This window comes from Uranotaenia lowii, chromosome 2, assembly GCF_029784155.1.
Source record: "Uranotaenia lowii strain MFRU-FL chromosome 2, ASM2978415v1, whole genome shotgun sequence".
NCBI classification, from domain to species: Eukaryota; Metazoa; Arthropoda; class Insecta; order Diptera; family Culicidae; genus Uranotaenia; species Uranotaenia lowii.
In genome coordinates this window covers 262,494,798-262,522,641 of record NC_073692.1, presented here as the reverse complement: position 1 = coordinate 262,522,641, position 27,844 = coordinate 262,494,798, and the positions used below count along the sequence as shown (strand labels likewise).

At 40.9% G+C, this 27,844-nt stretch overlaps 1 protein-coding gene and 1 long non-coding RNA gene across 2 annotated transcripts; both read left to right on the top strand.

The window, feature by feature from the left end:
• The first annotated feature begins 13,188 nt into the window (after positions 1 to 13,188).
• LOC129742585 (uncharacterized) lies at positions 13,189 to 14,208 on the top strand. The gene has a single exon (XM_055734503.1). It carries the CDS (start codon positions 13,189 to 13,191, stop codon positions 14,206 to 14,208), a length of 1,020 nt encoding a protein of 339 aa, XP_055590478.1.
• Positions 14,209 to 27,085: 12,877 nt separating this feature from the next.
• Positions 27,086 to 27,758, top strand: LOC129743921 (uncharacterized). The gene is made up of 3 exons (XR_008736734.1): positions 27,086 to 27,277; positions 27,348 to 27,523; positions 27,637 to 27,758. It is a non-coding gene; the product is annotated as an uncharacterized LOC129743921 (long non-coding RNA).
• The last annotated feature ends 86 nt before the right edge of the window (positions 27,759 to 27,844 follow it).

Genomic DNA, 27,844 nt, shown 5'->3' with positions numbered 1-27,844 from the left:
TGGGAGTGCTATGCAAGAATTAAAGTTTTTTATGATTGCGAAGCGAAGAGATAACCAATCCCCCGACTAACCAAACTATCTGTGTACCGTAAGGCTTCGTCAAGGTGGATCAGTACCACTAAGCTGAATTAGTTTAAGATGCGTTGAAGAGAAAAATCTTAAGGTTATTTTTGAAAGTCTCTAAATTTCTTGCGTTCTTTAAGTCTGATGGGAGTGAATTGAACAGATTCATTCCACGATAAGCTAAGCTATTTTGTGCGAAGTGTGTTCTTGCTCTAGGCAAAAAGAAATTCATGTTTTCAGCGCTTCTCGTATTTCTATTGTGAATGTTATTTATATAAATGAGTTCAAGGTTCGATTTCAGTAGGTTTCTTGAGATTTTGAAAAAGAAAGTTAAGGTTTCAAATTTGTTAAGCATTTCCAAAGGTAATAGTTTTTGACTGTATAGTAATCTAGTGGAAAATAAGGTAGGCAACTTTTTAACATATTTGAGAGCTTTGTTTTGAAGGATCTTAAGGCGTTGCAAGCGTGTTTCAGCTGCATAGCCCCAAATGGAATTCATGTAGATCAGGTGGGATTGTACATAAGCATAATAAATTTTCCAAGCTGTTTTTTCATCTAAGTATTGACGGACTTTTCGTAGAGCGAAAACATAGGGAGTTATTTTTTTGCAAATATGGCTTATATGAGCGTCCCATTTCAGATGTTCGTCAATGTATAAACCAAGATATTTTATTTCAGAGATTTGTTGAATCTGCGTTTCATTTATTGACAATGTCAATGTTCTAGAGTGACCTCTTAAGGAAAACACCATAAGTTTAGTTTTCTTTAGATTCATCGACAAATGATTTTTAGTGAAGTATTCGGACAGTAATTTTATGTCCCGTTCAATTAATGTCTTCAAATTCATCGAATCATCGGTTGCATAAAGTAGAGTGGCATCATCTGCGTACATTTGCAGTTTTCCGAAAAGCGGTGTTTGAAATATATCATTAATATAAATATTAAATAGCAATGGTCCAAGGACGGAACCTTGAGGTACACCATATTTTATTACTTTGTGAGAGCTATAATTTGATCCTATGTGAACTGCTTGAGTTCGATTGGACAAATACGATTCCATCAGTGATAATGCAGTGTTATCAAAACCATTTTCTTTGAGTTTTTGTAATAAAATTTGATGATGAACGCAATCAAATGCTTTGCTGAGATCTATGAAAACACAGGATACGATTTTTTTAGAATCAAGATTCACAGTTATATCGTTGATTAAGTTTGCAACTGCAGTTAAAGTATTTGATTTGGGAACAAATCCAAATTGGTTTCGATTAATTATTTGATTGTTTTGGCAAAAACATTGAATTTGTTCAAACAAGATTTTTTCAAACGGCTTCGAAAGTGAATTCAGAATAGATATTGGTCTGTAGTTACTCATTAGATTTCTTGCACCCGATTTGTAAACGGGTATAACTTTCGCGACTTTAAGTGAATCTGGAAATCGCCCAACATCGATTGATTGATTAATGAGTTCCGTGTATTTTTCAAGAAAGTATGATTCATATTTAAGTAAGAATCTTGGTGAAATACCATCTATACCCGAGGCAGAATTGTGTTTCAGTTTATGAATGAAGGTGCTGACATTTTCACTAGACACGTTCGAAAATGAGAATCTTATTTGTGGCTGTAGAAGATCAGGGATTGACGCATTCCAATTATTCAGTACAGTTTGGCATACATTAATGTAGTAATTATTGAATGATTCACATACTTCTTTAGGTTCTTTAATCATAAGTTCATTCTCCTCAATTTCTGTTGGAATCAAGTTTCTTTCATTTGAGGTTTTGTTAAAGATCAGTTGATTAATGTTTTGCCACAGTTTCCGAGGATCATTTATATTGGTATCAATTTGTGTCGCATAATAGTTCTTTTTAAGATCTTTTATGGACCTTGACAACTGATTTCTAATTTGTTTATAATTTTCAGTGAAAGCTGGATTACGCTTTGAGAGATGATAAAGTTCACGTTTCTTTTCAATAAGTTTCAAGATTTGTTGATTGAAATAAGGTTTTTTAAAAGATCGTTTAGATTTTATATGAATTTTCCTAGTATTACGATCAATCAGTGATTTGTAATGGATCGTGGTTGTTGGTCATCATGAAATTACTAATATCTTCCCAATAACTAATGTTTATCCAGTAATTATCTGTTAAAACTGACTAAAAATAATGTAGGGTAGAAGCACTAGTTATTGAACAGGTACCAGATCTTGAACACTAGTAAAACATGTATCGATTAAAACAATAATAAACAGTAGAAAAATGAATCCACTTGTGCCACTGTTGAAGCATTTTCTACCTCTGTTCAAATTTTTATCAAAAATCTCGGACTCTTAAAGCCACAATCCCCGAAACTTGAATATGTGTTCAAATTTCGGCTTGGTTTTTCGACTGGATCAAAAAAACAGCCTATTTTTGATTGGGGGAAAAATTAGATAAAAGACAAATAAACGTCTAAGATAATGATATGAGTGTTTTCAACTAAGTCTTTTTGAATGATTTCTGGAAGAGTAACAGCCTTTATTATCCTTATTTTCTTAAAATTTAACCAATTAAAGTGTTCAATAATTGGATCACAGAAAACGCCAATGTTTCAATTATTGAACGTTCAATCTTGCAGTACTCGTTTCGTAAAGAAATGCATGTACCAGTTATTGAACAAACATCGGTTGGTGTTCGGAAATGTAAACAAACTGTTTCTTGGTTGCTAGCTCAACCAAAATCGCCCCTGCAAGCATACTATCAAGCGAAATATCCCTAAATATATGCATTGATATTCAATGTTTACGTGTTCAATAATTAGAACATTGCCTGTTCAATATTTGAATCATTGTGTTTAATCATTGGGACAAAATTAATTTTGAATGAAAAGGCTTAAATAATAATTTCAAACATATTCCCGCGAAAAAAATATATCGATTCGAAGCTTAGAAATAAGCTTAAGCTACGCTATCAAAATTTTATCAGAAAACCTTTCGTTATTATTTATTGACCACAAATGTGTTGAATCTCAAAGATGGTGTTCAATATATAATGCTCTTACCCTATTTATTTAAAAAAAAAAACTAGAAAATTGCGCCTCAAAGTATGCAATGACTTTAGGGTAGTAAACAAACTTTTAGAATTATCTTTGTCTGATACTCACAAACTGTGAAATGAGAACTAATATGGCAAAAAATAGTCAACAGACCTATTATTTTCAGATTTAACTAGATTTTTGCCCAGGGTCAAGGCACCTTATATAAGGATCAATTTTTCTTTAGTATAGGATCAAGTCTCCTGTAACTTAAAAAATATCACTTTTTTTTAGTCTCACGAAAATACTTCTTGTTCATCTACGAGTTCATGTATAGTTTTAACTTTTGGAGCATACAAACTTGAAATTACACGCTGCCAGAAAATGCAAAAGACGGCAAGTTGCAAATTTTTTCCAAAAAGACATGATGAAAATAAGAAAAGGGGATCAAGTATCCCCATTCTCTCATGTACATATATGTATCTCAAGTAACACATGTCTCAGAAACGTAAAACTTCGTCTGATAATAGTGGGATATTTTTGACAGAAAGGTTGAAGACAAAATATTTTCAGAATTTACAGTTAGAAGTTTGGTTTTAAAGGGCTGTTCGCAATCATTCGTAGTATTTCTACAAAATTATTTTAAACAAAAATATTTTCAAAACGTTACAAATCTCTCGGTGGAGGCTTCAAGTTTAAGCTAAAAGTTTGAAATTGTGATTGTTATATTAAGTTTGCCAAATCAGTACCTGAAGCCTTAATGTTGAGTCTAAATGTGTGTTTTTTTGTGTCATGGTTCAAATTCGAAATTTTTTTATAAAAAGTACAATTTTTAATTAATGTCCTCTATCTAAATTCCAATTTTGATTCCGAGTTCGTCTTCTGCTGAGGCCTACAGTTTTAGATGCAGGAATAGATACAACATTTGTGTAACACAACACTTATTCGATTTGTATTTTAATATAATATAATAAAGTTACATATCATTTGATGTTACAAAATGCTCATAACATAGTTTCTCACATCGTGAGATAGTTTTTTTTGAAGTTTTTGATTCTCATTTTACCCCTAAAAGTATGCAGCGCATTTTATGCTTTTTCTTTAAAAACATTTGAGACAGATAAATGTGAAATTTAACTCGAAAAAACCAAAAAATACTGCAATTGGGGCTTTATGCGTTATGATATCACAAATATAGAAAAAAACGATAAATTTTCAAACGTTTTCATTTGATTTTTTTATTAAAACAAAGTTTGATGCAACTTACCCCTTTTTCAAAATAGGGTGAAAATCGCATTTTTTTGTAAATTAAAAAATAACTGGTGTAACCAAAAATTTTTCAACTACGTCAATTTGATGTCTTACCAATTTTAAAACTTTTGATGTTCAATCGATATGATTGTCTGTGGACATTTTTTTTTTAATTTTTATTTTTTTTTACATTAAGTTTTTAGAAGCCATTAAATTGAAAAGTGTTGATGCTGCCCCAATTGACGGTACCGATCAAAAACTGAACTACAGTTTTTTGTATTTTATTAATTGTATATTAGTTAACAACTTGTTTTAGTAGAATTGAATATAACGTGTTCAGATAAAGATTCGTTCTAAGCACCGCTTCTCACATGTGTTCCTTCTTCTGCTCCCAAACAGCACCGGACAACAACACCAACCAAGGATTGTGACTTTCTGGTCAACTTCATCACCGGCGAAGAGTCACTGTCGGCCAGCTTCTGCTGCAAGCTGTTCTACACGATAATGCGACTCTGCTTCTCGGCGGACGATTCCGGAACGGCCACGGCGGCAGCGGAAGCGAGGCGAAGAATCCGTGCTAGCTATCGGACCATTTGATGGGATCTCTCAACAAGCGTTGCTGCTATTCATACAGTATTGAATAGCTACCTACTGCAGAAACGCGAGCCCTTCCAAGTTTGTGCTAAGTGTTAGTTTCCATCTGGGGCACGTAGAGTGTCGCAAGATGTTTGCCGCTGGTAATTTCGTAAGGCCGCGTCTTATCGAGAAGATTTGTAGACATAAACGTACAGCCAACCCTCTTGGTGGACTTTAAATTGTCACACCTATGAGGAAAATTGCATTTAGAGCTATTTGGTAACATTAGAGAGGAAAACTATTCGAAATTCAACTCAGCCAAAGACGCAACAAGTGAAACAAACGAAACCAGTGCTAAATCTCAACATTGATCTTTTCAGTCGGGCTAAATTTAGTTTCGCTATCGAGCAATAAAGTTTTTATAATTTATAAGTCATATCGTAACTAGCTTTAAAAAATACAAAACAAAAAAAATGCCGATATAAAGTCTTGCCGTTACGTTAAGCTAAAACACAGTTGAACAGTTTCAATAAAAAAATAATTTTAACATCGACCAATGTTTTCTCTAGAGTAAAATTTATAACCGCTGACATAATGAAAGAAAAATCTTCCAATCGATTCGTTGAACAAATCGGATTCAAATGAGAAAAATGGAACAAAAATTATTGGATCTTGGATACATAAAATTCAAAGTTTTTATTCAAAATAGGCAAAAAAAACTAACAATCAAAACTGAAACTAGATGTCTGAATCGACTAGGAAAATCAAGCTTGAGGCAAAAATAAAGAATTATTAATGTTCCTGCATCGCATCTGAGTTCAAAATCATAGTTCAGATTCTCAAATGCCAATTTCATCTCAAAGTTGCGCAGTTAACCGACATTGTTTGCATTAATCATCACTACCAAAAAAGTCTAACTTTTTTCAAACTCTTCCATGCGTGGTAATAAATCACATCGCGACATGAGCCACATTAGAAGGTCTTACGATCGGCCGGCGGGATCCACGTGTTGGACATCGTTGTTCATAATAATTGTTTGCTTCGGCATTTTCAGACAAGCTTTCGGTTTTTTTCTTGCCATCACCATTATCATCCAAGAGCCAAACCATTCCAAGAGTGAGATCAAGGCCAAGCCTCTTGAGCTGCCGGCGGGCTCACCGAATAGGTAAGTAAATAGCGCGAAGCAGCGTGCGTGGTAAACACACTGCAAGCAATGGCAATCGCGAAAAAGGAAGGTAGGTGGAATGGAGGTAAGTAACTACCTTTAGTTTGCACTTGAAGGGGTAAGTGACCTTCCGCTTCTCTCGGTTTTCTGCCTTTGGTATTCAGTCGATTGAAGCCGGTTCGCGCAAATGGCATCTCGTACGTACCACCATAAGTATGAGCGAGATGGTTAAGTAGTATTGAATTATTTCCCTTACGAGTTTCGGTGATGCAATCCAGATTCGCGATCAAATAATCGTAAGATTTTTTTTCATTTTTAGAAATTTCGTAATAAAATCTGCGTCTTGTAAATATATTCCTAAAGAAAACCGACCCTTTGTGCTACGATAATTCATTTTTGCTCTATTAGTGAATTACAAAAGTTTTCCAAAAACTATCTACTTGACGCCGGCACAAAACTGAAGCCAATAAGCGCCTTTAAGTATGCAATAGTCTACCTTCTAGTAGGGGAAACTGGGTATACTCGATCTCATTTTCTTGTTTCCAGCATTGTCGTTTGCTGAAAAATATAGTGATTTTTTTGCGATTATACTGCCGTAATATGATGAAGTGACGAATAAATCATTTTTGTTTTTCGACAATAAAAGCGTTTTTCTCTTCTTCCTTATTTTTCTTAAATTTTCGGCTTTTAACGCAATATTGTCAATGCAGTTGAAATCCGATGTTTTCGCGCTGGTCATTGGCAACCTTGCCAACTAGCGACGATGAACAATTCATCAAACGCCACGGCAATCGGCAGCCCTTTCTTCTGTTTGGTTCCGCCTTTTGGAGAATGTTTGATAAATGTCTGGTTAACATGAAATGTCGTCAGTGATGTCGCCCTCGCCGATGTTGACGAAAACTCCGGTTGGGGGATTCAGCGAAAATACAATATGTACAAGCAATTCTAAAATGTACCGTCAAACGGGGAATCCTGAAACAGCAGGGTTAGATGCAACATTTTTTACCACAACACAACACTTATTCAATTTTTATTTCCGTAATGTGGTGATGCTATTATTTAATGATTACAAAATGATGATGACACACCCAAAATTCAGCCTCTGTGCCAATGGCGTGTAGTCAATTTCATAGCATCATTGGTACAAGAAGATAACGCGACCGGCACTGATTCGATTTGCGCCCACCGGCATTAACCCCCCAGCGCAACCGAATTGCGTATGTCTGAAGGAAACAAAATAAAAACGTTTTCGCGTCCCTCCCCATCGCATCACAAGCCGAAGAAGGATGGAAATAAATACCGGCCAACACCAGGCAGCCAGCGAACCGAGCACTGTGCGTGTGAATGTAGCAAAAGCAACAACAAAAACATCCTTCTAATTCAATCAACCGGCAAACACGGCTAAGCTGTGCGTGTGTGTTGCGGTGGCTACGACCGATCTTCCAAACCCACCTGCTAACTGAACGGATCTACGCCAATGCTCACGCATGACATTTGTCTGAAGAAGGAAAAGTAGAAGAACAGTCACCAAGAGCAAAGTTTTGTTAAGTCATCGTGCAGAATCCGTGCCGAATTTATTTCCATATTAGTAGCCTTTTATCGGAATTTCAGTGATTTCTTTATTTGAGAATAGTAAGTAGTTTGCAATATAATTCCCTTATTTACTAAATATTAAACTGCAACACTTTTGTTCAGATTTATTCCGAGATAAGAATTTGCCAAGGTTTTTGAAGGTTAGGACGTGTTAATTTGGACACCATAAATTGTAAGTTGAACTATCTGAGAAAACGTACAATCTTTAATAAACTATGTTTGTAGTTTTAGCTTTATCATTCACCCACAAATACGGTGTTAATTGATCCGCTCAAAAAGGTGCCGAAACTCCTTCAACAAACTAAAAAATTTATGTTCGACATGCCGTCGGGACGAAAAACGATTGAAAAGATTCCCCAGGAAGATGGCACGGTGTTGGATGCCCAGGCCGCTGTCGTGAGCAGCTGTCAAGCCTGTGATAAACCGGACACGAAAAGGATGGTGATGTGCGATGCTTGCGACGCTTGGTATCATTACCAGTGTGTCGAGGTTGGTGACAGTGTGTGCGACAAAAGTTTTGTTTGCCCTAAATGCAAGTCTATCGTTGCACTCACTGGCGCGGAGAAAACCGGAAAGGAATTGCCAGAACCTTCGTTGGCCAGTTCGACTAGTTCTAGAGTAGGTTCTTCGGCATCTACCGCACGATCCCGTTTGAAGCTAAAAATAGAAAAGCTCGAGGCCTAACGAGTTTTGCTGCAGAAGCAACTTGATTTGGAACGTCGAGCAAAACAAGTGGAGAACGAGATCGAGTTCGATCGACGGCAACTCGAGTTGGACCAGGCCTTTCACCGGGAGAAGTTTTTACGTTTAGAGGAAGACGAAAACGCTGAGAACGATGCTAGAAGCCAGAAGTCGATACTAAGCAGCATTCGGAAGGTTCAGCAGTGGAAAATTCGTACTGATGCTGTGATCACCGAGAAACTGGGCGAGCTGAGGATTTTAGATCCAGTAGGGACAGGTATCGTACCCGGAATTCAAGGTAGGCCACAACGTGCAAAATTAAACGCAATCTGTGAGGAAAAACGCCACCAGGGCGCAGTATTAGAAAGCGCAGAGTTAGGTCCCTGTTATACGGGTGCAATTCCCAAGACTTCTAGACAGATAGTTAGGAAGGCAGGTGAAAGACTAGAGGCTCAAACAGTACCGGTCTATCGAGACAAAGATTATTCCCTAGATATTTCTCCGATTAGGCCAAGCCATTCGATTGATCCAAAGTTTAACGCCGCCGATAAATACACTCCAAATTTTCCTCTTGACTTGCCCGAAAGTACTCAACTTCCCTCGAAGCGCTTTTCTCGCGGTCAACTCTATTTGGAATCGAAAGTGATGAGTAATTCGGAACGTAACCCTCCTCAAAGTGGTCGAATGTGTGAAGAAAAACCCAAATGGCATGGTGAGCAAGCTGTAATAAGTGCGATGAAAGAGCGAGAAAACTACGAAGGTTTTCCGGGCGCGACGAAACCGGAAGGGTCGATGAATGTGGCTGGCCATCGACGGAACGCTGGGTACTTGGAGGATAGAACACGTCATGACGGTTCATGTGGCGACGAAGCTAGTGTGGTGTGTGGAAACACAGAAGCTGATTTACGATTCCGGCGTGTAGGGAGTAGTCATCGTGCTGTTAGAAGCTATAATCCTACGCAACAGCAGCTATCCGCTCGGCAATTGGCGTCGAAAGAACTACCTGAGTTCGACGGAACACCGGAAGACTGGCCACTATTCATTTGCACCTTTCAGAACACCACGGACGCATGCGGATATTCCGATGACGAGAATTTGCTGAGGTTGCAGAAGTGTTTGAAGGGGCCTGCTCGGCAAATGGTTCAAAGCCAATTAATGATGCCGTCAGCTGTTCCTAGCATCATTGATACTCTGCGTACTCTATACGGAAGACCGGAAGTGCTGGTGCACTCCTTGCTTTACAAGTTACGACAAATTCCTGCGCCAAAATCTGACCGGTTGTCTGATTTGATCAATTTTGGGATGGCGGTCAAGAATTTATGTACGCATCTTGAAGCTGCTCAGCAAACCGCTCATCTCAATAACCCAACCCTTCTATTCGAGCTTGTGCAAAAGCTTCCGGCGAACCTGCAGCTAGATTGGGCTTTATATACGATGTCTTTCGATTTCTACGACTTGAGCACATTTTCTTCGTTTATGACTCAACTTGTCACAGCAGCTTCAAGAGTCACATTGAGAGTGGAAATACCAGGTGTAAACTCGGCTCAACGTGGTGCTAAGGCAGTTAATTCCCGATCGTACTTAGGCGTGCATGCAGACGTTGTTTCATTTCCGGTCGATGCAAGCACGGGTTTGGCCGAACAAAACTACACTACTACTGCCGATAGTGGAGCCGTTAGAATCGAGGTACAACCGGGGCCATCTTGCTTTGTTTGCAAAAATCCAGCTCATCGTGTAAGAAATTGTTCGCAGTTCGAGAGGTTGTCCGTTGAAAATCGTTGGAAGAAAATTCGGGAGCTAGGAGTGTGCAGAATTTGTTTGGGATACCATGCAAGACGACCTTGCAAGTCTACAAAATTGTGCGATGTGGATGGGTGCCGAGAGAAACATCACCCAATGCTGCATGACGTCAACGTGGATGGTGAAATCAGACCCACGACATCTACAGCAGTTATCAACATGCATTGTTCCAATCGCTCTACACTCTTCAAGATGTTGCCTGTAACTTTGTATGGGAACGGGAGATCAGTCGAAGTCTTGGCATTCATTGATGATGGCTCTTTGATGACATTATTAGATGAAGAAATCGCATCTCAACTAGAAGTCCGAGGAGAACCTGCTCCGTTGTGCCTCCAGTGGACCAGCAACGTGACACGCAGCGAAGCGGAATCCCGACGAGTTAACCTGGAGATTAAAGGTCGATTGAAATCTCAGAAGCTTCCACTAGAAGTGCGAACAGTGAGTGATTTAGAGTTGCCTATACAGTCAATTTGTTACGCGGAAATGCTCGCAAGGTATCCGCATCTACAAGGATTACCCATCCAGGATTATCAGAACGTTAAGCCTCGGGTGTTAATCGGAAACGATAATTCTCACGTCGGAGTGGCTTTGAAGATACGAGAAGGAGGACCAGGAGAGCCTATAGCTGCGAAATGTCGTTTGGGCTGGACTATTTATGGAGCCATTGGGAAAGGAATGAGGGAGGCTGGCAGTTTCCACATCAGCGAATGCAAGTGCGATGGAAAACTTCACGATCTGGTAAATGATTTTTTCTCACTGGATATAAGTGGAACATCGAATAATCCCGAGCCAGACTCTAAGGAGAATATAAGAGCGAATCAAATAATGGAAGACACAACGAAACGCCGGGGTCAGAGGTTTGAAACCGGACTTCTGTGGAAATATGACGACTTCGAATTTCCAGAAAGTCGAAAAATGGCAGAACGTCGGCATCGTTGTTTGGAGCGTCGTATGAGCAGCGATCCAGTTATCGGAGAAAGTGTCAAAAAGCAGATGATGGATTACATCAAGAAAGGTTACATACATAAAGCCACCCCGACAGAGCTGGCCGCGGCCGACGCTAAACGAACATGGTATCTACCGCTGGGAGTAGCTTTGAACCCTAAGAAGCCTTCGAAGATACGGATATTTTGCGACGCAGCAGCAAAAGTGCAAGGAGTTTCGCTAAACACGATGCTACTTAAGGGTCCCGATCTGCTGAACTCTTTACCTGGTGTGCTTTTTGGTTTTCGGGAGCGACAGATTGGAATATGCGCCGACATTCGCGAAATGTTTCATCAAGTGATGATTCGCGAAGAAGATCGAAATTCGCAGCGTCTTTTGTGGCGAGACCGTTCCGATAAACCACTTGAAACATATTTTATGGATGTGGCAACCTTCGGTTCCTCGTGCTCCCCTAGCTCAGCACAATTTGTAAAAAATCAAAATGCTATGGAATTTGCTGAGAAGTTTCCTGCGGCAACTGAGGCAATAATCAAACACCATTATGTGGACGACTGGTTGGATAGTGTGGACACAGTGACAGAGGCGTGCGAGTTGGCGGCAAACGTCGAATATGTTCACGCTCAAGGCGGTTTCAAGATCCATAATTGGCTCTCCAATTCTACTAAGTTCCTCGAGCAGATAGGAGTTCGAGATTTGGCTGAAATTAAAAATTTGAATTTGGATGGCAGTACGGAACGTGTTCTGGGCATGTTGTGGCGTCCGAGGGAGGATGTCTTCATATTTTCACTAAATCAAACTTTGCAAATTGTACATCCTACGAAACGAGAGGTTCTACGAGCTGTAATGTCAGTGTTCGATCCTCTTGGGCTGATTGCATTTTTCGTCGTTCATGGTAAGATCCTCATTCAGGACATCTGGAGGTCAAAAACGAACTGGAATGAGAAGATTGCAGATGAGTTAAAAGGTCGATGGCAGCAGTGGACGGGGCATTTCGAAAAATTGTCGGAGGCAAGTATCTCACGGTGTTATTTCCCAAATTGTCAGAAAGACGACGTCAAAGAAATTCAGCTTCACATTTTCTGCGACGCCAGCGGGCAAGCTTACGCCAGTGTGGCTTATTTACGCGCTCAAGTAGACGGTTACACACGATGTATTCTCGTGACCGGAAAATCGAAAGTTGCACCTCTGAAAACAGTATCAATTCCCAGATTGGAGCTGCAGGCAGCTGTGCTTGGAGTGCGGTTGCGAAAATTAATTACGAAATTCCACCGATTGACTATCACTAAAACGACTTATTGGACTGACTCGCAGACGGTGCTTTCGTGGATACAATCCAGCCACCGCAGATATCGACAATACGTTGCTTGTCGAATTGGGGAAATTTTGACTGAATCCAGCGGGGACGATTGGAGATGGACGCCGTCGAAAGAGAATGTTGCTGACGATGCCACGAAATGGGGCCGAGGGCCAACGTTTTCATGCGACGCTAGATGGTTTCAGGGTCCACCGTTTTTATACTTACCGGAGAGTGAATGGCCGATAAGCCAAAGGACTAATGCTGGAACCACAGAAGAACTAGCAGAGTGCCTGCTTCATGTTGCGGAACATAGAATTCCTCTGCTGATCGAATGGGAACGCTTTCCTTCTTGGAAATTGTTGTGCCGTGCGGTGGCGACTATCCACAAATATTTCGATTTTTTGCGTGGTAGAGTTAAAAGTGATTCGCCTTTAACCAAGGAACAGCTAATAAGAGCTGAAAGAACTATCATCAAATTAGTTCAAAGAGAAGTGTATTACCGAGAATTGCCCACATTGGAAGAGAATAGAGAAAAGGGAGGCTCTACCCGATGCCAGAGTTCTCTGACTAGTAAAAGCAAGTTGTTTAAGCTCTCACCGTTCGTAGACGAATTTGGAATTATTCGTTTAGAAAGCCGTATCGTTGCGGCGTCTTACGTGTCATTTAATACTAGGTTTCCCATAATCTTACCCAAAGATCACCTCGTTACCAGCTTGATAATTCTGGCGCTACATGAACGTTATCTTCACGCAAATGCCACGCATGCCAACAGTGCAAAATCAGATTCGCAAAACCCCTTATTCCTAGAATGGCGGCTCTACCTGCAGCGAGATTACAGGCTTTCACCAGACCGTTCACCTACATTGGATTGGACTACTTTGGTCCACTGACCGTGCGTATAGGTAGAAGCACAGTGAAACGATGGGTGGCACTCTTCACCTGCTTAACAATACGGGCCATTCACCTGGAAGTGGTTCATTCGTTATCCACGGAATCCTGCAAAATGGCCATACGACGCTTCATTGTTTGCCATGGTTCTCCGCTGGAAATATATAGCGACAACGGAACCAATTTCGTCGGCGCAAACAACGAAATCAAATATTCTGTGAAACAGTTAGCAGAGTGCTTTACGAACGCGAATACGAAATGGATTTTTAATCCACCATCAGCGCCACATATGGGCGGCTCATGGGAGCGCTTGGTCCGCTCCGTAAAAGTGGCTATGGCAGCGATGCAGACATCGAGGAACCCGGATGAAGAAACATTTGCGACGATCGTTCGAGATGCTCAAGGAGTTGTGAACTCGCGTCCCTTAACATTCATCCCCATTGAAAGTGAGTCTCAGGAAGCTCTCACTCCTAACCACTTCATCCTGCTCAGCTCGAATGGAGTCTCTCAAACTCCGAAACCACTGTCTGATGATAGCTCGGCACATCGGAACAATTGGAACCTGCTCAACGGGATGGTAGACCATTTTTGGCGAAGATGGATACGAGAATATTTGCCGACCATTGCCCGGCGAACAAAATGGTTTAGTGACGTAAAACCGATTGAACAAGGTGACCTGGTGATTATCGTTAACGAAGCGGAAAGAAATGGTTGGATGCGTGGACGGATTTTAAATTTCATCGAAGCGAAAGACGGTCGACGTCGACAAGCAGTGGTCCAGACTGCGCATGGTGTTTTGAGAAGACCGGTTGCTAAATTGGCGCGTCTAGATATAGTATCCGGTAACCCAGGATCGGTGAAACGATCCACCGACCTTTCTTACGGGCAGGGGGATGTTGCGGTGGCTACGACCGATCTTCCAAACCCACCTGCTAACTGAACGGATCTACGCCAATGCTCACGCATGACATTTGTCTGAAGAAGGAAAAGTAGAAGAACAGTCACCAAGAGCAAAGTTTTGTTAAGTCATCCTGCAGAATCCGTGCCGAATTTATTTCCATATTAGTTAGCCTTTTATCGGAATTTCAGTGATTTCTTTATTTGAGAATAGTAAGTAGTTTGCAATATAATTCCCTTATTTACTAAATATTAAACTGCAACACTTTTGTTCAGATTTATTCCGAGATAAGAATTTGCCAAGGTTTTTGAAGGTTAGGACGTGTTAATTTGGACACCATAAATTGTAAGTTGAACTATCTGAGAAAACGTACAATCTTTAATAAACTATGTTTGTAGTTTTAGCTTTATCATTCACCCACAAATACGGTGTTAATTGATCCGCTCAAAAAGGTGCCGAAACTCCTTCAACAGTGTGTATGTAGCAAAAGCAACAACAAAAGCTTTCCTTCAATTCACCGGCAAACAACACCGGCCAAGCTGCCCGGCTTTAGCAGCTGTGTATATGTAGCGTGTGTATGTAATAGCAGGCAGTAAGCAAAGCACAGTTCTCATTCAATGGGTTTCCCGTTCCTTCACTCCCGTTCCCTTTCCCGTTTCCATCTTAAGACAAAGGAATGCATTGAAAGGAGGCCAAACGCCGGGAAGCAGCCGTTGTACGTTTTTTGTGATTGATCGGTAACAGAAAGCCTATGACAAATATACCTCGTCCTGCATGAAGCTCGAATAGTACACTGGTTAGAATGTCGGACTGGCAAGACGATACAATTGGTGATGTGAGTTCGATTCTCACTACAGCGCTGTGGTTTTAATTTTTATTTTCTTGTTTCTGGGATGAATTATCCAATAGGAAGGAAATCCCATAAAATGTTTTTCTTGTTTCGCTTGAATGTAGTGGTCATCATTTTGATTGGGAGCCGAGTCCTTATGCCAGTTACGGTTTTTCAAACATACCGTCTTCGGCACAGTGCACATTTCAGCGCATTATCGGCACAGAGATTTGCTAAATAGGCATTGGATTTTTGCAACCTCTTCTATGGGTGCATAGTTTCTCACACCGCATGGGAAATGTCCGGGCGAGTTACTTGAGCTGCGAACGACAGCCACCGCTTCTCCGAATAGCAACTTCTTCATTTCAGCTTCTTCTTCCACACCATTGGGAACCGACTTGCCGAATCTCACGCTCGGATCTGCTGGAATGGACACCAGTTTCACATCTGCCATGTCAAACCGCTGAATAGGAGATTATTCAGCGGTTTGGCGACGTACGCTTGTTGATCGAACGGATCGATCCTTCGTAATTCGGACTCCTAGGCAGTAGTTGGTCTCACCGAGATCCTTCATCTTTATTGGCAGGTGCTGTGGGAGAATCGGTCTGGTTCAGACTTGAAAGAGCTTAAATCAAAACGTGTTTGTTCTAGCAAGTATTTATTCTGACGTTGGTGAAGATAAAAAAAATTGTAACAAACTGTTCGGCTAGCTGACAACTATGCAGAAACCTGTAACAGTTATTATAGTATGCATATATCAGCACACATTCGTTTATGTTAAGGCCAAAAAATAGAATCACAAAATCCACTCAGTGTGGACTTTAAATTGTTGCACCCCTCGGTCAACTCAGACGTCAAGCAAAATTGAAAACCTGATTTGCTCCAGTGTAAAAGGCGAACGGAAAAAAAAAGAAAAATAACGCGCAAATAAGTTGACGTGGAAGGTGGAAGTGACTTGCGTTTTGGAAGGCGTGACTGGCCGGCTCGACGAGGCGTTCCTGGCCAATCTAAGACAGACCGGATCATCGGAACAACCATCCGAAGGAACCAACTTTACCGGATAGAAGGCTATTAGCAAACCTTTGCCAAATTCTGATTAATCCGTTGGATTGCGATCCGGTGCTCTGTTGATAGCCAGGAGTAAAAAGTTCCGAGAGAAGGCATCCCGGTCGAGTCGTTGGCTTCCGCAAAACCAGAACAAAAAAAGCGAACACCTTCCCGGTGTCAGCCACAATTCACCACAGCGCAGATTTGGCGAGGGAGGAACCTGACCATGGAAAGAAAGAAACAGCCCCAATATTGGGTAAAAACAAATAAAAAGCAGAGCATAGAGAGGAAACTAATCTCGCTTCATCCTCAGGGTTGTCTTTTGCTTGGCGCAGTTCTCACAAGGCTGCTGGTGTTGGTAGCCTCGGTGCCTAAAATCGAGCCTAGCTACGAGGGATCATCGCCTAGAAAGGCATTCGTGTTCAGCAACAAAACGCCACCAGGCTTCAGAGGTTCGGTTCCTGAACACCTGGTTGGTATCCTCGGGTGGATAACAAAGATAAATGAGGTCAAGTCGTGTGTCAGGAGAAAGTTCATCGGTACGGGGCTTGTGAAATACCCCTCCAGGCCGTCGTCGGGTACAATCAGAATCCGGAAGCTCACCAGGGTCCGAGCACGCGGGAAACATCTCGTTAGGCAAGTCAGCGAATCTCTTCGAACAGAAAGGGGTTGGAGCGGAAGTTGCGGCAGAAGCCAGCGAACCAGCTGTTGATACAAATCCATTAGGGTTTGGAAAGGCGGGCTCGGGAAGCCTATGTGGACTTGTGCGGCATACTCACGTGTCGATTCGAAGGAAACAGATCCGGTGGTGTGATTGCCGAAAACCTGTTGGTCGCCCATTGGGCAGTGTGCCGAGGAAGCAGTTCCAGAAAGGTGAAGACGTGGGAAGGTGCAAGAGGTGTAGTAGGACGATCTCGGCCACCAACAAAAGGGCTTCACACGCCTTGCATCCCAAATGTCTGCATAATGACCTATAAGAAACGGAACAGGGCAACTGCCCACATCAAGGAATAACATCCAGAGACATGTAAGTGGCCTTATCTTTGTTGTGCTGATAATATATGCAAAATGAAATCTCATTCCGTTTATGTTTGGATGGGCATTACTTTTTGATTGAGCGTCTCTTAGTTTGCAGATTCGCCTTTTCCAATGTATAAAATCAGTTATAAACCCCCCGAACAACACCTCAGGGTCGGCTAAAGCTAACGCGAATAATACCCAAGAAAACACTTTAACTTCACCCGTCGTAATTTCCCACTCTATCTAACTACGAACACACTGCACTGGTAAGTTTTGTGTTCCACTACCCACAATTTGCGGTTCTCATCGTAACTCCTACCTTAAAATGATGCTGTGGTACGGCGTGGTAAGGCTGCGGAATATCCACTCTTACTTTCGTCTTCGGAAAAATATCTCGGTGTTGACGAACTAGCTGCTGGCTACCACGATGTAACAGTCCTCTAGGTGGCGGCTTGACGAGCAGAACTTCCAGCGTCGACTCAGTGCCGCAGGCAGACCGCGTGGGGTGGGTGCCTAGAGGATCCACTGGTTCCGGCCTCGGAGCAATTTCCACAGTTGACCTTGGGATTTATGCGCTCCAGATAGGCCTAACGGGGTGGCAAGCTTCATAAAGTTTTAAGCATAAACTTCGGGGTCCTGGGAACATGATGGGGAATTTTATGGTGTTAATTAGGGTGAATGTCTACGCTGGCTACGGGTTCGGTTTTTGCGGTTACCTGGATGTCTTGGTTTTGACAGACTCACGGGCACGGACTAACGGAGTCTAAACCACGGTTCTGGACTTTGCTTCCAGACCACTTGAATTTAGCGTCTTCACTAAAAGTCGATGTGTTGACATTAGCAATGGCGAACCAGAATGAGCTGTCTCAATGCGGATATTGACCTCTCAGCTGCGTATGGTAGCCCGTGACGTCATCCTTATTTCGCCCCATCATGTTCCACAATACGCCATTTTTCAGGCCCTGATGGTAGCAGCCATCTGTTGGTGAAGTTCCGAACTTCTCTTGTCGTTGGGTGTGGGTTGGCGTAGTGCTTCACCCAAAATTCAGCCTCTGTGCCAATGGCGTGTAATCAATTACATAGCATCATTGGTACAAGAAGATAACGCGACCGGTGCTGATTCGATTTGCATCCACCGGCACTAACCTCCTAGAGCGACCGAATTGCGTATGTCTGAAAGAAACAAATTAAAAACGTTTTCACGTCCCTCCCTATCGCATCACAAGACGAAAAAGGATGGAAATAAATATCGGCCAACACCAGGCAGCCAGCGAACCGAGCACTGTGCGTGTGAATGTAGCAAAAGCAACAAAAAAACATTCCTTCAATTCAATTCGCCGGCAAACAACCACGGCTAAGCTGTGCGTGTGTATGTAGCAAAAGCAACAAGAATATATTCCTTCAATTCACCGGCAAACAAACACCGGCCAAGCTGTCCGGCTTCAGCAGCTGTGTATATGTATGTAGCGTGTGTATATAATAGCAGGCAGTAAGCAAAGCACAGTTCTCATTCAATGGGTTTCCCGTTTCCTTCACTCCCGTTCCCTTTCCCGTTTCCATCGCAAGACAAATGAATACCTTGAAAGGAGGCCAAACGCCGGGAAGCCACTGTCGTGCGTTTCTTTTGTGATTGATCGGTGGCAGAATGCCTATGATACTATCCCTCTTCCTGCATGAAGCTCAATTAGTACACTGGTTAAGATGTCGGTCTGGCAAGACCATATGGTTGGTGATTTGAGTTCGATTCTCCCTAAGGACGCTGTGGTTTATATTTTTATTTTCTTGTTTCTGGGATGAATTATCCAATCGGAACGAAATCCCATAAAATGTGTTTCTTGTTTCGCTTGAATGTAGTGGTCATGCATCATTTTAGTTGGGAGCCGAGTCCTTATGCCAGTTACGGTTTTTCAAACATACCGTCTTCGGCACAGTGCACATTTCAGGGCATTATCGGCACAGAGATTTGCTAAATCGGCATTGGATTTTTGCAACCTCTTCTATGGGTGTACAAACGGATACAACGCAGGTGGTTAAGCTCGTATCCAAAGGCACCGATACTAGCACGATGCGCTTTGTGTCGTTCAAAGTTGGCGTTGATCTCGAGCTAAACGATATGGCCTTAGACCCTGAAACTTGACCAAACGGACTGAGTTTCCAGGAGTTCGTCAACTACGACCGAAACAATCAGTTTCTCCCACGATTTCAATGATCGACATCTGCTGTTTGGATCTCCGGGGCGCACCGAATTTAGCTTTATAGAAGCCCCTGAGACCTTCGTCACAGTCGCGCAGTGTTCGAAGAAGGCAACGGGGCTGTCCATCCTGTGCATGCAGGCAAGTACTTATGTTCACCGTTTTATCCGACCAGTCATTGCCCTTCGCTTTGCAGACCTTATTGTGACCCGTCTGTGAGTTTTTTTTTTGTTTCGATTATAGTCGTTTAACCATCATTATGGAAATCGCGACTTCACCCGTCTGTGAGGCAAGATGTTCTATGCATGGAAACATGGTTGGTCGGCTCTTCTCAAACAACAAAGAGCCGGGAGCAAACAACACTGTTTTCAGTTTGGCTTCCGAGTGTAATCCTCTTATGCTGATCGTGCTCCACTCGTTACCCGAGTTTACACGAGCTGTAAGTGACTCGGACGGCTAGTGTGAGAACAGTCGCATCTGAGTGGGAGATAGAGAATTATAAACAAAGAGCGCCCTGTGTTTCAGTCATACACCTCAGAGTAAATGAAGAAAAAAAATTTAGGCCCTTATTCTGCGCCGCGAGTGACGTGACAGTTGGCGAGTCACCCCACCGTCACTCGACTCTTGTCACCTTATTCCGACAGTCGGTTTAAGTGAGGTGACAGCAAGTGACAGATACTCATTCCGAGCTGAGTGACTGGATGAACCCATCTAGAAAAATGGCAAAATTTGCTCTGATTGTGTTGTGCCGGTGTTCGCGATTCGGGTTTTGAAAATTGAATTTAAAATAAACGAGTGAAAATTGTGCCCCGTCCTGGACAATTATCGGATTGTACGGTGTTAGCAAGCTGATCAAGTGGAAAAAAAGGACAAATTTGGCTACAAAAGTGGAAATTACAGCCCAGCCCGGATTTCAGAAACAGCATCAAACTGGAGCAACAAAAACTCGGAACAACATGCAGGGGCGACTGCTGTCTCACAAACCGGTGCGCAAAAAGGCTTCCGAATCTGCGACAACCTCAGCAGCTATTTCAGGTTGGAAAAATAAGTTGCTTCTTTTAATCTCACCATTTCTAACTTTTGTCTACCTATTTTAGGTTTCCCGAAATGAGAAAAACACAGTGGTTATCGTTTTGACCATGGAAACAATCAGCTGTATCATCGGTGTTCAGGTTCGTCTTGCGCTTTTCGATGGAATCCATTTAACTATTCCGACCAGTCTGTTTGTTCATTTCGTTCTTTATACGGCGGAAGAAGATACCTTGGAACACCGGATATATCGGTGGTGACGTCTAGAAAGACGATCTGTGGGATTTAAAACCGAATCTTGAATGAGACCGAAAATACCGATGTATGTATGTGATGTGGGATGTAAGTGGCGGCTTCCCCCAGCGACGGGAATGTGTTCCGAAAAAGCGTAGGGTTAATAGTGGCATGTTATCCAAACAAACGGGAAAAGATGCCCTATAATATCGAATTAATGGAACATGATTCGAATCTGATACAAATAAAGAACAAGTAAATGATTCAATGTGTCTGTTTAATTAACTTAACCATAAGTCCATAAGTCGGTTTTATGGGGACACTTTTTAACGAACTTGCTGAATGCAATCAATTAACTGTTATTGTTTATATCATAATCAATCTCATTAAACAAGAAAATTTTCAGGTTGGAATTTTGATACAAAAATCAAGGCCTTAGCTGCAGATTCCAATTAGCATTCCAGGTTTAGATTTTGGAAAAAAATCAATCGAATTTGCATAATAATATTCCGACTGCAAAATGTAAAACCTAGAATCCGTTTTTGGTTGCACTTTTTTAACTATGCAATTTTAAATGCTTCAAATAAAGTTGAAAACTTATCAAACAAGCTTTTTCGTTCAGTACTAAGGTTATCGTATCCCTTTTATCATTTTAAATCTCTTTTGACACGAATTTTTGTTAAAATTTTTGCCTCGTCGGTACCTACATCCATACCGACAATCCTCACCTAAAATCGTCACCCGAATGCGACAATTCTCACCCACGGTGACTACGATAATAGGGTAAGAACTCACAAAGTTCATCCGAAGTGACAATCCTCACCTAAACCGACTGCTGGAATAGAGTGACTTGGGTGACACGACTATCATCACGTCACTCGCGGCGCAGAATAAGGGCCTTAGACTCCCACTACACATCGTAGAAAAAATAACAACAATTTTTCCTCCGCTACCATGCCCACTGCTGTTAGCTGTTTCAAATTGTTTTTTCTTGCAAAAGGTAGTGTTCGAAGAAGAGGTGCCAAGTGGTTTCGTCAAAAAATCAGGACACCGCGAAGAACAAAAACAGGATTTTTCGGGACACCAGTAGATTGGTGGAAATGAAATGCAGCTCTTCTAAGATTGCATAAATTGAGGCGAAATAGCGGTGCAGTATACACAACAGTTTATGGAACAGAAGAGATCAGAAGTTAGGTGACTTGTAGTTTATACCGAAAAACACCGTTCAAATATCATCTGAAACGAAGATTACCATTGGTTTAAAAGGTTAAACTGTTTTTACTACAAAATCAATTGCAATTAAGATCAGGACGGCTTCTAGAAAATCAGTACACCTGTGAAACCTTTGATTCGGAGAGCAGCATCTTTTCTCGTGAACGTACCAAGAATAAACTGAGTTAGCTCTCAGATTTCTCCTCAACACAATGCGCGACAGATTTTTCTGGAGAAGGGAATTCTCTTCATCAGCGGATGTGAATGCTCTCGCTCACTCTTATGTGTTGACAATCTCACTCTTGATTTCAGTGCGATTTATCTCTCCCCGCATAGATTGGGGTAGCAGACGTAAAAAAATGCACTCTGTTTCACTGGATAAGCCGATCTGAGGATTATTTCCATCCATGCATGGAAACGTCGGGAGTAAACATCACCACTCTACTGGAAGACACGAATGCCAAAAGGATGGTAAAGTGTCAATAATAAAACCTTATAAAAAAAAAGTCTACTGGGTTAAGGGGGGGGTAGGGTCTAACGGGTATAAAAAAAACACCATTTTCAAGATTTTTTTCTAGAGCTATCGTTCAAACAAATGTGTTCAAATTTTTTGCATTATACAAAGCATTGTTAAAAGAACATTTAGTAATTTTTTCATAGAAAAATATTAAAAAATGAGTCGGTGACGGAGCATTTTCGAGGATGCCGCTTAGAAAACAGAATTTGCGGTGGACACTGTATCTCAGCACAGAATCATCTGAAGTCAAAAAATCAGAGCAAAATATTTTTAATAGATGTTTTTCTGGACCCCAACGTTTTTATTTAACTAAAAAATATTTTTATGAAATTTTTGTGGCTGTTTGAAGTAAAAACTACGATTTTTCACTTAAAAATCCGCCATTTTTCACCTCTAAAATCTTCCCAAAGTAAAAAAATCAAAAAAGAAAAACGTTGGGGTCTGGTATTTTATATGTTTAAAATATGCTCCAAATTTGAAAAGAATCGGATAAGTAGTTTTCAAATGACGATGTCCACGGACTTTAAAAATGTGCTTTCGAGAAAAACGCGTTTGAAGTTTCTGCTCTTGCTTTCTTGCAGCATTAGATAGGAGGAGATAAAGACCTATAACTTCTACAGTTTTGCTTCAATTGACTTGAAAATTTGACACAACATTCTTGGAATGTTTTACAATAAGAAAATAAAAAAATAAAATAATCGATTTTTTGAAAGTGTTAGACCCTACCCCCCCCTTAACTACCCCGGGACGCAACGAATCAGGCTTTTGGGAGTCCCCTGAACCCATCGACTCAGTCGCGCTGATTCCAACGACCGTCAGTAGTCGTTGCGCCCCTGAGACAGATTGTGGTGACGGGGTTCTCCAGCCTGCCCCCGCAGGCAAGTACACAGTTCCGATTAGTTTTCCGCTTGGGTTTGTGCGGTCTATATCCCTCCGGATTGCACACGAGATGTAAGTATTGCCGATTCGTTTTCCAGCTGCCTCACCAAAGTTATGTCGCTTGCCCCACCTGAAGACGAAATATTGATCATCGCTGATTTCAATTTACCGGGTATCAAATGGTGTTTCTCTCAAGGCGGGTTTTTATATCCTGACCCAGCTCGTTCCTCATTCTCGGCACTTTCTGGAATTATTTTTTACTCCTTAAGCACAGCCACACTTCATCAGATCAATAGCGTCGAGATTTAAAACGGACGTACGCTTGATCTATGTTTCGTGAATGAAGGAATTAGAATGCCGGCAATTGAATTAGCTCCCGTGCCTTTGGTCATATTGGTTCGTCATCATCCAGCTTTGCTCATCTCGATTGAAGTTTCTGGCTTGGATCTTTCTTCTGAGATAACAGCTGATTTCTTTCTCTATTATAATAACGCAGACTTTCAATCTATCGCTGTAGTGTTAGACTCTATAGACTGGGAATCCTGATCCCAATGCTGCGGCTGAAACTTTTTCACATGTCATCAATTACATTATTGATCGTCATGTTCCGAAACGTTTGGTGAATGAAAATTCAAGAGCTCCCTGGATCACCAAAGAATTACGCCAGATGAAAACTTTAAAATTAACATTGTTTCTTCTATTCTCAAAGGTTTCCTTTCCTATTTTATCACTCACCCTGTTGGGGCCGTTTGCAATGATAAACCGGTTCTACCAGCACCGTCTGCATCTTTTGGCTCTGTTTGGCTTGACGTGTTCATCTTCGGGGCTGGATGTTGTAGCGTGATGTTCAGCAAACCGTTGCCTGGGTGTTAAGATAATGGATGTTTATCCGATCTGCTTTTAACCAAATTGTTTTCGCTCACCTTCCGCCGATGCGGACCTACCCGGTCCTTTAAAGGTTACGGCTTCGGTATGCAACGGCTTCCGCCACACCAACAGAAACGGTGAATTGTTTTGCTGTGCAATGTTGTTTTGTTTTTTCTTTGTTCACGTGCATAGCTCAATACGATACTCCATATCTTCCATATTATTCCGTTCTGATTACATTAATAGTAACGTTCCATTATGTGTCTTGGGCCAATGTGCATTAGCTAGAAACGGATATAATATTATTTATGAAAGATACGGTTAATATTCTAAGAAATAAATTGCTTATTTTTGCAACGCACTGAAATGATTCAAAATTATTTCTTTAAGATACAATGAATCGTTTTGAAAATAAAATGATTTTTTTAGCAACACGCTTCAACTTTTCTGCTGTCAGACTACACGCGGTCTGATTTCGGAAAAAATATACTTCGAGCAAAAGAGTTCGCGTAAATTTAACGAGCTGTGGTTCTGGCCAGCTCCAGACCTCCGAGGAATAAAAACTGCGCAAGGTTAGAGGTAAGTTAAAGCACGTGAAAATAAAGTTTGTTCTTAGAAGGATTCTTAATATTTTGTCTTAATTGAATATTGTTTCAGGTTCGGAGGAAAAACCCTGCAGCCGGAATCTGCTGGAAGCAACACCAACGTAGCAGCAGCGCGAAGCTGGTAGCTGGAGAATCGCAGCAAGAAACAGATACCGCAGGATTGAACCAACGACCAAACGGACACTTCCTCAATATGGCCAAAACAGATCAGTGCAAGCAACACCCATGCAAATGGTGCTATTAACATAATCCGGAAGGCGTTATTTGGAACATCCGGAAGGTGCTGGAAGTTTCATGATAAGTATTTTAAGATAAACTTTATTTACAACAAATAAAATAAATGTAATAAATTAAACTAAATGTTTTTCATTCTTTCCGAAAATCAAATTAAAATTATTAATTTTGATCTTTTTATCAACACTACACGATATGCTGTATCGTTATTTTTCTTATGAGACAATCATTCAGAAAAGATACCACGTATGATATAGCTCGCTTCAGAGCAAGTAGAAAAAAGCAAAAAAATTAATCGTTCATTTACTTAACAACCCGTTCCCTGTATCGTTTTTTGTGTCTAAACGATTCCATTTCATGAAAAAACGATTAGTATAATCGTTCATTAATAATCCAAAAACGATAAAGGGAATCTTTTAGGTGTCTTGGGAAGAAGATAATGGGGATCGTCATCGTATGATACTGTTCCATGCGGGACATGCACGCTCATTTTTTTCAACCATAAATGACTTTTTTTGAACCATTTTATGGTTTTTCCGACAGAACTGCCATTATTGTTATTATTCAACCATTGTGTTCGGTTGAATTTCAAGCATTTCTTAAGTTCTGGTGGTGAACTTAGAAAATGGTTAAATTTTAAACGCAATTTGTTTAAAAAAAAGTTGCCATTACTGGACGCGCAGTTCGGTTGTTAGTTTTCTACGGCTGTGGGTCGGGTTTTCCAGAGTTTTTAGTTATTATGCAGCTCCCGGAGGATTATTTGATCATATATCGGGTAAGTATCTACTGAATTGAAGAATTGAACAATATAGTGATGGCAATTTGAAATTATATTTCACATCCTCCAAATCCCCCTCGTCAATAACCTCCAAATTTTTTTTTTACTCAAACAGAACGAGCGGTTCCGAAAATTTAATACCATCGTGGTGGACCACAGCCGCTCTAAATGGCTAGCAGTTTCTAAGGAAAACAGTCCCGTTCGGGTGGCGAATCTGAAGCTTCAAAAGAATTCGTATCAGGAACTTCCAGCAGCAACACCAACGAGAAAGTGGTGCAAAAAAGACGAATGGTCCTCCCCCTAGAAACTGTGGCTTTTCATCTGCGCACCGGGGGCGAAACTCCCGGTTTATTTGAAAATCTGCTTGAACTACTCAGCTTTGGAATCTTCCAAAAGGTAAGCTAGCTACAATTTTTTATATTGCTATTTTGTTTACAATGTTCCATGGAACATTTCAAAGAATCATTTTTTTTATCTTTTTATTGCAGATGATAAGAATGATGAGGAGCTTCATCTAATTCGGCAAGTCTGTCCCATCCTAAGCTGCTGGTAGAAGAACAGCACTGGAAAAGGGCAAAACGGGATCAGCATCGGGTGCAGTCACCGGGGAGTGAAAACCAGCGGATCATCCGGAAGTGGCCGACTTAAAATATTATTTGCACTCTGTCGTGATCGACACATATTACCACACACCCCTTTAGTAATTCCATTTTCCAATAAAAGCTTTTTTGAAAATAACACGGATTTAATTGTGCCATTATACATGGTCTCTTCCTTTGATTTTTTTTTACGTTTAAGCGAATGAAATATAAAAATTCTCGATTTTCTGCTGATTTTCACTTTTTCGACCATGTTTAAAAAATAACCATAATCCAAGTTCTCCTCCAAATCTCATTTTATGAGTTTTCACTGAAAACTCAAAAAATGACTTGATCCACAAAACTTCGATTATGGTTATTTTTCAAGCATTAATGGTTCAATATGGCCGAGCGTGTGTGTTTTCGTTTGACAGGTTACACTCTTAATTCTAAACAGTTAATTTTGGCTCGAATTTATACACGGAAAAAAATTGCATGGGTTTTTCGAATACAGGATCATGATAATTTTACTATGTCCACGATCTAGTATTTTCTACCACGATTTAGTATTTAATACCAGAAATCTGGGCTAAAGTACTACGACATAGTATTTTTACTATGCGAACTTTGACAGCTCATAGTAATTTCCTCGTGTCTAAATTACCATGCGCATGATATTTTGATATGGCACGGTTTGTGTCCCTGAAATTACCATGCGCATGGTAATGTTGACACATCGTCTTTGTGTTGTCGAAAATACTATGCTCTTGATAAATACCCTATGCTCAAAGTATTTGTATGGTTTAGTTTCTTTCATTTTACTCTTGGATTCAAAGTACTTCTAATATGTGCTTCGTTTGAGTGTATTTTATTTTGTTTTCGAGTCATCCCGCCGCGAATTGGAACACGAAATTGAAAATCGCGGATCAAATGGTAGTTTTTCGGTCGTTTCGGTCAACTATTGATGGGCAAGTTCTTCAACGCGGACAAGGCCTTCCCGCAGGCCGCAGGTTTATAGAACATTTCCGAATCGACGTACAGGGAGCCAGTGGACAGCACATAAGTCTGGCAGGAAAATGCATTTTTCAAGGTAAGTTTGTGTTCTTTTTAACCAAAAGTTACCTTTTTGAAATTGTACTATTTTTTATTTATTTATTTAGTTTCCCGCCCGAAGAAACCTCCATCGACATTTCGGGCACAATAAGCCAACGTCGGAGGACATTGGAACATGTACTCTGGAGATGGGACGAAAGATGCCGTTTCGTTAACTAACCCGCACTGGAAACGGGCGCATTATCAGGTGGCATCGGTCGGCCCGAGAAATGCATTCATTAAGGTGAGTTTATTGATTTTTTCCTAATTTATCTATTGCTTATTAGATAAGCGAACTGTTTTGAACTAATCAAATGTTTTTCCGTTTCTTTTTTTATTTGTTTACGTCTGAATCAGGAAAGCTCTATTCGATGCAAACAAAGTCCCCCTGACCGTAGGAACACCTGTTTATTGGAGGCCCGCTGTCTGGATTGTTGCCCTCTAGAGAAAAACATCGCAAATCGATATGAAAAAAAAACGTAAGTTCAACCATCAATAATTTTGATCTGCTGATTAATTGTTTTTTATTAATTTTTTTCAGAATTTTTGATGAAACATCAAGGGC